The 9,800-nt window shown below is 41.6% G+C and overlaps 1 protein-coding gene across 1 annotated transcript; it reads left to right on the forward strand.

The window, feature by feature from the left end:
* The first annotated feature begins 2,533 nt into the window (after positions 1-2,533).
* Positions 2,534-6,965, forward strand: LOC140270455 (SERTA domain-containing protein 2-like). Its single transcript, XM_072365598.1, has 2 exons — positions 2,534-2,642; positions 3,693-6,965. The coding sequence occupies exon 2, from the start codon at positions 3,697-3,699 to the stop codon at positions 4,474-4,476; it is 780 nt and encodes a 259-aa protein (XP_072221699.1). The 5' UTR covers positions 2,534-2,642; positions 3,693-3,696; the 3' UTR covers positions 4,477-6,965.
* The last annotated feature ends 2,835 nt before the right edge of the window (positions 6,966-9,800 follow it).

Raw genomic sequence — 9,800 nt, forward strand, 5'->3', positions numbered from 1 at the left:
CAAGCCCACTGGTATGTTGTACAGACTCCCCCTATCAACACATCTGATGGTCATTTGGTAATCATTTTCAATATCTAGGGCAAAGAAAACCATCAAGGAGCTTATAATAAAACTTCAAAAACAGAGTAGCCACAGTCTTAACATGAGTGAAACCCAACACACTGCTGCCTTTGTCTTATGAGCAGAGATATCAAAGAGCATTTTAACGCTGAAATTTCAATCAGTAAAGTGCAACAGTTATGAAGCCAGTGTAATTAATTCAGAATCATTCAGAACAAACAGCAAAACAAACACACAAACAAAAACTTGTAAACCTGGAACCTTTTAGTTGCCGATAAGGCTATCTCTCTCTGGAAAACCAGGCCACTGCTGACTCTGATCTTGACTAAAGTCAAAGAATGAAGTTTCATTGAGGAAGATCTTAAAGGTCACCCCCAACTGAGTGCTCTTCTCTGCACTCTGCTGCCTTGCTTTTATATCTTGGGTTATGATGTGGGGTGGGTCATCCCTCTCTGGGGAATCTTTTCCATATGGATTGTGCCAGTGTGGAGCCGATTGTGACTTGGCACCTGGTCTGCATTTCAGCAGGTTTGAAACGTGCTTGAAGAGGTGGCACAACATCCCAACAATGATCCTCTTCACTAAACTGAGGATGCATTAAAAGCTGTACCGATGCTATCAAATAAACCCTTAAGTGGGTGGCCTTTCAAGGTTTCAGACATTGTGAGGATGGATGAAAGTAACTGCAGAACATGATTTTATGGCACACATAGGATAATGAATAAATAACATATCCATATTTTAAATGTTGAAAATGCCAGACTTAGAACATTTAAAGAATAAGGGTCTACACTTTAGTTTGCAAACATAAGCATGAGCAAATCTAAATCTACTCTGACGGGGGCCGCGAGAAAGAATAAAAAACCCCAAACCTGAAAAATGTCATAGCAGTTTGAGTAAGCGCCATATCGTGTCTTTTCTTTGAAACCTTCCATTATTTCTGTATCAGACAGTTATTTTGACTGGGACCACATCACATGGTCCAGATTGCCACATGGTGTTGCAACTCAGGCCGTGTTGGAAAACATAAAGATGAGGTAAATAGCTGTCTGACACAGGAGTGACACGGTGTAAAATACCACAGCAAATATCTCATGCTCGAATGGCTGTCAAGTTTTTGAGGCCTGGATAGTTTTAGAATCTGAAGTTTCGCTCTTTTCATGGATCCCTTCTGATTAGCATTTAGCTTTGCTGAGCTTATCAGGATTTTCTTCATGATGATCCAAACTGAGGGCGCTCTGACTGCTGTCACTGCAGGTCGGACACTGACTTCTGAAAAGTACACAACCCCAACAAAAACAAAAAAAACAGACAAAACAAGCAAACAAAAACAACAGATAACAAGCAAAACAAATGTACCTTTAAGTGACTCTTAAGTGAAGCTTTAAAAACAGTGGAGTTGGAATTGGACTTCAGACAAAACCCAGCTCTATACATCACTTCTTGTGCCAGTCCGAGCAACCACAAACAGTGTTGGTAACCTTCTACACTGCCATCAGCGAGTCCATCCTCACCTCCTCCATCACTGTTTGCTTTGGCAGACTGCAACATATAATTCTCTCTGCAGAGAAGGTGATCAGCTCCAATCTTCTCTCACTGAAACATCTGTTAACACCTCAGACAGTTGTGCAGAAGAGATTGCAGCTGACACTGACACTACCCCCCATCTCTTAATACATGTTATTGCACCCTCTCCCCTGTTGCATGTGTATATACCACCACTGCTCATACATTGAACATCCTGGTAATGCCAGACTACATTTTCTGTATCTTATGTATATTTTGTTAATGTCTTATGTATACATTGTTATCTAAGGTTAGCTTGTTTCATTTGTGTATTTCATTTACTTATTTATCTTACATATCTCTTTATTTATCTCTAGTACAATTTGTCTGCTTTTATTTATTGCTGTTGCACCACAACTAAACAGCAAGTTCCTTGTGTGTGCGAACATATTTGGCTATAAGGAGAATCCTGATTCTGATTAATTTGGCAGGTATGTATTAGTTGTTTTTAAGCTTTGTCATAATTGTCAACAACATAAACTATGCACCATCAGACTCTGGTGATGGTGGTGTGGAAACTACTATTGAATGCTGAGCCTGTATGGTATTTTACATTTAGCTCGGTGTCTTTAATTACGCTATTACCTGTAGGGACTAATTCGTCCATGCCACGAAAAAAACTTATTTTCCCTAAAGAATTAATTTTTTTCTAATCATGCAGGCCATTTTCGCCAGACACGTGCGACACGACATAGATTTTAATCTTTACGAGCTGCTCTTGAATGCAGCGGCAGTTCGACGTAGGAACAAATTGCCGCACATTCGCTGCCCCTGTGCGTAGCGGAGGCGGAGTTTTGATCGGCATGTTAACGATCCAATCCCCTGCGCGGAGGAGCCCCCATTGCTCCCGCCTTCCTCTCCCTCCGTAGCTCCGCCTCATTCCCCAGCTGCTCCGGATAGACTGTACATTCCTCATACGCCGGATCTCGATGGTACAGGAACGTACCGTCGGAACGAAACAAGTCGAGGACACAACGAATTCATACTCTTCATGACACTTTCCAAGGACACGTAAGGTTGGTATTTTAAGTTATTTTTCCTATTATTCATTCAAGAATAATCGAGTTTCTGCTTTAAACTTCGTGAAACGGAGGTAACGTTTTCCCAGTGAAGTGGGGAAGTGGGAAGGGTGTTCTTGGGTAGTCTTGCAAAATAAGTGGGGTACAGAAAAAATTTGTATTATTTATCAGTGTAAAAAAGCCAATAGTGGGAATACGTTATTAAATCATATATCTGACATTGTTTAGGTCTCGCTTTTTGAAATAAATAAATCCAAGCTGCTAGAATCTCTCAAATTGGGGATCAAGCTCACATACTGGGGCTTCGTGTAAACTCATTTTCTATTTGTAAAAACGTTTGAAAGAACGTGATCCGTGGGTAAATAACTAAGTCGTGTCTGTAAGGATGAGTAAAGTCTGTCAGCCCGCAGAGTTGTCTGTTAGTGAGTCACAGCTTTTCAAATGCTCCCTGTTACATGTCTTACGTGAAAAACTCGCGCATCCACCATGTGAACTTGTAGAATTTATTCAACATTTATCTACAACTTTGTTTGGAATGTGTCTGTGTTGGAGATCTTGATTTGAAGGAAAATAAGAAACCACACACATGTGCTCTTACGTAAACCGAATGCAGCGTTCATTACACTGCAAGGCAGCCAGATGTGTTTCCCCCTGAGAATTCATACTGGTCTCACGTTTATGCCCTTTTGCTGTCATTTGAGTTGGCTGTGTGTCCTTGCTCGAACAGTTTAAGATCACTTTAGAATATTTGATCATATATTTGAGGCTCTCCCTTTTCACATTTGATCTTACTTGTGCACGCGTGGATATCAAAATGTGTTGCTGTAGTGTCTGAATCAGAAGGTGTTTTGTACATTTAGTTGATTTCTGCAATAAAGACATTAAATGATCTAATGTGCCCTCATTACAGCCTGTCTGCAGAAAATTTCTATTTGGGCTGATGCTAATATTAGCTGCACTGCTACATATTCATCATTTCAATTAATTAAAGTCAACAAAGTGCTTACCGGTCAAACACATTTGAACCTTGTGATCTCATCACTGTAGGTCAATGTTGGGTCGTGGTGTGAAGCGGAAGTGGATCTGCTTAGAGGAGCTGGAGGCTGAGGTGCTCCCTGACTCTGTGGTGATGGATGAAAAGAAGCAGGGTGGCGAGGGGGACAGAGCAGACGGACTGTCCAGATCCGACATGGGCCACCTGCAGCAGCGTCAGCTGGTGCTCAGCCTCTGCTTAAAGAAGCTTCAGCACTACCAGGCCGGCATGGAACTCAGCCTGCATCGCTCTGTGCTGCTCATCAACACGCTCAGGCAGATCCAGGAGGAAATGCAGAGCGATGGGGTGGGGACCTGCACCCCGGGTGTTCTCCTCCAGGGTGTCAGCTCGGACTCCTGTCTTCTCAGGGACGACTTCAGAGACGACATGATGGTCACGTGTCCTGGATGTGCTGAGGGAGATGGTGGAAGCTCGCCTCTGTCTCCTCCACCGTCCCCAGAATTCCCCTCTCAGGAGGCAAACAGCTCCCTAGACCAGCAAAAATCTCTGGCCACCAACTTCAGTAATACTTTTAGTGATGCAGGAAACGCCATGGGCTACCTAAGCGACCTTGCCCTGGACGATATCTTTGAGGACATTGACACCTCGATGTACGAGACTTCAGATCTGCCTTCCGCCTGGGCAGCTGGTTCTCTGTGGCCCGTCAGTGTGTCGCTGTGGCCTGATGAGGACATTAAGTTGCGCTCCCCCAGCCATTCCACAGCTGGAAATCTCCAGTCGTGTCTAATAGACTTGAATGAGCTGGACCACATCATGGAGATTCTAGTAAAGTCCTGATCACCAGGACAAACCTCAGGACATTGACTGGACCTGGTAAAACTACGTTTAGAAGCTGCGTTGGCTGATTGAGGGCTGACTAACTCTAATGTGACGTTGGATTTTTTTGAAGGCTCCATCTAACAGCAGCTGAACATGTGTTTGAGGCAGGGTAACAGATATGCATTTATGCTTGTGTCTTGCATTAGAAATTAAATATTTATTATAGACGGAAAGTTTAAACCTCTCATAATATTTCAAAATGAATATATTTTTCCACTCATTTGCTGGACATCTGTTCAGAGAGGATACACAGATGAATCGCTGACAGCAAATGAAGGTAAATTTCTACTACTATTTCTACTACTATTCATTAGTAGTTTTTCAGGAAAAGATGCAAAAAACTATTTCCATACAAACCAGTTTAGAAGTTCTTTGCAAAATGAGTCCACAGATTTATAAATTGATGTGTGTAGCGTTTCCACAGGAATATGTTTTAGAAGGGAAGGGACAGGGATCAGGTTGCTCTTCAGCTTTACAATAGGCTGTGTTTAGAGTAGCAGGTGAATACCAGTCCCACCAAAGATGATGGCATTTGTGTTGTGTTCCTTCTTTCAGTAAGACTGTCACTGCAGATGTAAACTTCCAATCTCAAGTACTCACAAGTGTTCTCACAAGTTTTAGCAAAAAACAGCTGCAGGTCTCTGAGTAAATCCTCGACTCCGAAAGAAGGAACCCGAGCTGCCGCGGTCCGTGCGCAGCTCTGGCTGTCAGAACAGACTTGGGTTGTTTATTAATTGAAATCCCTTCAATTACTTAAGAGAGGGTGCTTCAGCCAGCCAGGAGGGCAAAGGCCTGGGTTTGATTTCAGTGTTGGAATTAAATGGTTCCTGCCTCACCATGGAGGGGCTTTTAAATTGTGGATGTGTTGTACAGCATTGTGGACTATTTAATATATATTTATTCCGTTCGTTGAAAGAAGAGCGTGGCCACTCATCACCAATCTGGAGAAGCACTGTAGCAAGAAGCAGAAACATGAGACAACATCATGAAGAAAAGGTCAAATGTTTGACATGTTGGAATGTTTTTAATCTAATGTTATTTAAAAAAAAATTTATGAATGAAAAATCAACCACAGCGTGCGACAGATATTCCTCGTTCTTTGTACATAGTTTATTGCTTGGCTTTTTCCGTAACTTATAATTTCGAATCTTTCTGACCTTGGCCTGTCAGCGGAATGGCCGCTGTTGACACAACTGTATCCGTTTGTGACCCAAAATGAGGAAGCCAGCGCCTTTTCAAAGAAGGACCCTCACGGCAGCTTGTATTAAGGGTAGATCCAATATTACACGAAAGCAGCAAGAAATATGTATTTTGAAAAAGAAATGTATTCTCAGTCTCTTTGTAACTGAGGAGTTGATCAACGATCAGGAAACTTTGCCATGTCTCAAATTTGTAAATGACAACTGAAGCCTCTGTATTTTTATGGCCTTGATGGTATGAATTTTTCTTCTGTTGTTGGGAGTGTTTTTAATAGTTTTGTATGTGTTTCTACCGAAAAACCACAATCTCGTATCCAGTAGTAGAGATACGGTGAGTGGCAGGTCGCGATGAATCTTGTGCTTGACCTTCACATTTTGTGGTTTACTCCTGTTCTACCTCCTGTTTGTTGCTGGTTTACCTGGACACTCCTGCTTTACACTCAGAGCCGTGTACTGTTAGTCTCTTACAGCACAAGTCATCATTTTACTCTAAAATGTAATGCTTTGCCGTCTAACCAAAGTATTCCGTCCTCATCTCATGTTGATAATGTGCCTTACTACTGAATCTGCAGTGAACTGTTATGAAAACACTCAAAAGCCAGAACTGCATTTCCTCCCTTTTTGCTTGGCCATTTTCTATGCTCACTGAATACTACAGGCATATGAGCTTAATGTATCCTGACAGGCTGATAGCAAACTAGCTGAGGGAGAAGGTGGCAGCGAGGGCCAGGAGGGAAAAATGGGAGGAGGAGGAGGAGGAGGAGGAGGAGGAGGGCGGGCGGGCGGGAGGAAGCGGTTTACGTCACTTGTTCATTAGGAGGGGTTTGGAGCTTGTTTTGCCCAGACTCAGACCACCGACCAATCACATGAGATGTACGAGCAGCTCACTGCTGTTCCAACAACAACTTGTTTTTGCTCTGTACAGCACACACAGAGGCATACAGTATGAACTGGTTAGACTTCAGCCTGTAGCATAAAACCTCTTGTTTGTTTAATTTTACATGCTCTGACCGACAGGACCGAACACAATAAAGCAGGAGGTTGCGGTATTATTTCTAATAGTATCAAAGTGCAGATTGTCAGATGGGGTCTGCGAGGAACAAACTGTATGTTGATGCTGATTATAATGAACTGTAACTGAAGAGTGTGCGTCTGCTGGGTAATGTGATGATAATTCATAATGTATTTTCTGTGGAATATTTTATAGGTTTTATCAAATTATATAATTAAAAAAATACCCCAACATTTTTTTAGTGTATTTTCTTTTCTTTTTTTAAAAATAGTAAACTGTAAAACAGGCCTCAGTACATGATACAAACCTGGTTGAATGCGTGTGTGTGTTTATTTGTGTCAGCCTTTTTTAGCTTAAAAACAAAGAACACATGAAAACGGGCCTTTCTGCACACCAACCATGCATATGCAAGGAGGTCTTACTCAACACATGACTTAATGCATGTGGTTTATTGATGTGCTTTTTTTCTTTTGTTTGCTACCCTTTTTGATTTTTTTATCCTGAGTTTTGCCTAACAGGTAAGTGTTCCTCCTGCTTTTCATCCAAACCGACATTCCCATCACCATTTAACTTCAGTGTCACTCTAAAGATGTATAACCTTACCAGCATGTAATGGATTTAGCATTTTAAGCCTGGAAGCTAGGCTGAGGACAAATTGTTCCCTTTCGTAATTTTTTTCAAAACATGGTTGGTAGCCAAATGGAAGCTAATACTGTCCTCTGGTGGTCATTTGACAGAAAGGCACATTTTAGTTTACCATAAGCATGACAGTGCATATTCAAAAAATGTATTTTGCAACGTTTGTTGATGTTGCGGTCCAGTGTTTCTGCAGCTTCATCACAAAAAAAAGTCAATTTCAAGGCAACTTGATTCGTGTACAAAGTCAGCACAAAAATAAATGACAGGATTCTAAAAATGTCACTTAATTTACAGGAAACTGTCTCAGTCATAGAGTGAGTGGCTTTATTCTCATGTTTCACCTGCACCTCTGCTGCAGATACGTCTCTGCAGCATTACAGATCGGTCCATCCATCTACCATACCATTTCTCCAGGTCAGAGTCGCAGGGGGCTGGAGCCTATCCCAGCCAGAAGGGGAATAAACTCTGATCAGCTCACCAATCCATCACAGGGCTAACACAGACATAGAGCTGAACAGTTAAGCTAACATTTCTATTTTTGGATTGTGGGGAGAAACCCCACACAGGCCCACGGGTGAGCATACAAACTCCACAAAGAAAGTTGTGAGGTGACAGTGTGAACCACTGCATCCCCATGCTGTGCTCTACAAACCAATACTGGCTGAAAAAGTACTAAAATGTAAAAAGTAGCAGTATCAAATCTGTTTACATATTCCTTGAAGGACTGTGGATAATTATTGTTACATGAGGTAGGGGTCAGATACAATCTATGGTAACAATGGAACTGAAGCGTAATTGTATCCCTCTCAGGTTTTATTTTAAAATCCGAGAGACTTTGAATGTTTTTTTTGCATTTCATTGCCTTCTCTTTGGACATCTTTGTGGGTTTGATTTAGTTACAGCTGACTTTGTGGGTGAGAGGCCTCTGCTGCAGGAATTTAGGGAGTGGCCACACACACGAGAAGGAGCAACACGTGCAAAACGGCACACAACCACTGCTAATGCTACCATTTCAGCACATGACCGTAGAGCCACACCTATCTATCTATCTGCCTATCTATTTAACTACCCGCAGATTGCTGCAGTGAGTCAGTTTGGGTTTACTATTTTTCTGCAGGCAGGCACACGTCCGGCTGCTGTGGTGCAGCAAAGCCAGGCTTTGGCCCAGAAAGGCTCAGCTAATTCTGCTGCTGCTGCAAAACAATGGGATGGATCAAATGGACTGATGGATAGATAGACCCAGCAGCACTTGATGTGTTTTTAATGTTGAACAGATGTGTGTGTTGTTTTCTAAAAATGTAAAATATAGCATTGTATGAAATTATACAATGTGTTACGCTTAAAAGCACAGTTCTGCTGATGAGTGAGGAATCAAAACGTAAAGGACAGGCTGACATGTAATTTATTTAAAAATCACTAGCTATCCATATGAACACTCAAACACCTTTTGTCGCTGTAATAGATGCTTCTGTTCTCACATTCCCGTAAAATATCTAGCCTTTAAAGTTTACATGCTTCCAAACAAGCCTGAACCGTGTGAGAAAAATCTGCAATGTGCCGTAACATTAAAAAACCATGAAAATAGAAAAAAAAAGGAAACACACGTGGTAGTGTGTATTAGCTACAGTTTGTCCTTAAATAACACAGACCTCAAACACTGAATAGTATGCACACTGAATACAGACATGAAGCATTTCAAAAATGCTTTTACTGAATAGGGTCAAATGCTTCCATGCAGAGTGTGAATGCATGGCATGTGTAAATAACATAACTTAATTGCAGTATTTTGGAAGGCTGCACAGTGCATGTATTGGTTCTCTCCAGGTACTCAGACTTGCTGCCACTGTCCAGAAACATGCATGTTAGGTTCACTGGTGATTGTAAATTGCCCTTTGGAATGAGTGTGCATTGTTATTTGTCTCTGTGTTGGCCCTCTTAAGGCCTAGCGACCTGTCCAGGTCCACCTTGCCTCCATTTGGCATTTTTTCGGTAGGTGATACATCTAAAGGACATGAAAGCGTTCCAGCAGCATAGAGGCTAAAAATGAGATGAAATTAAGTTCAAGAGTGAAAGTTCTTTTAAAGTAATTTTGAGGAGACTAATTAAACATTCACATCTGGCCCAGATTTTCTGTGGATGAAAAAGGTGTCCCTGAAACTTTAGACAGGTTTACAGAGTTCAGTTGTGCAAATTTAATATTCACAGCTGTTGTTGTTGGCGTGTGACACATCAATTAAATATTACGGACTAAACTGCTTGCACTAAAAGTGGTCTACGTTTAGCCAGAGATATTCATGACTGAAGGAGGGTTATGACTAGATGCAACATTGTAATCAGTCATTAGGCACAACAAATATTTCAGTAAGTTTCCAAATTTATTGATGGACGAAATCCTTAGTGTGTAAAGTGGAGTTGATACTTATATAAAACCC

This window comes from Leuresthes tenuis, unplaced genomic scaffold (assembly GCF_036924035.1).
Source record: "Leuresthes tenuis unplaced genomic scaffold, fLeuTen1.0.hap1 SCAF_15, whole genome shotgun sequence".
Classification (NCBI taxonomy): domain Eukaryota; kingdom Metazoa; phylum Chordata; class Actinopteri; order Atheriniformes; family Atherinopsidae; genus Leuresthes; species Leuresthes tenuis.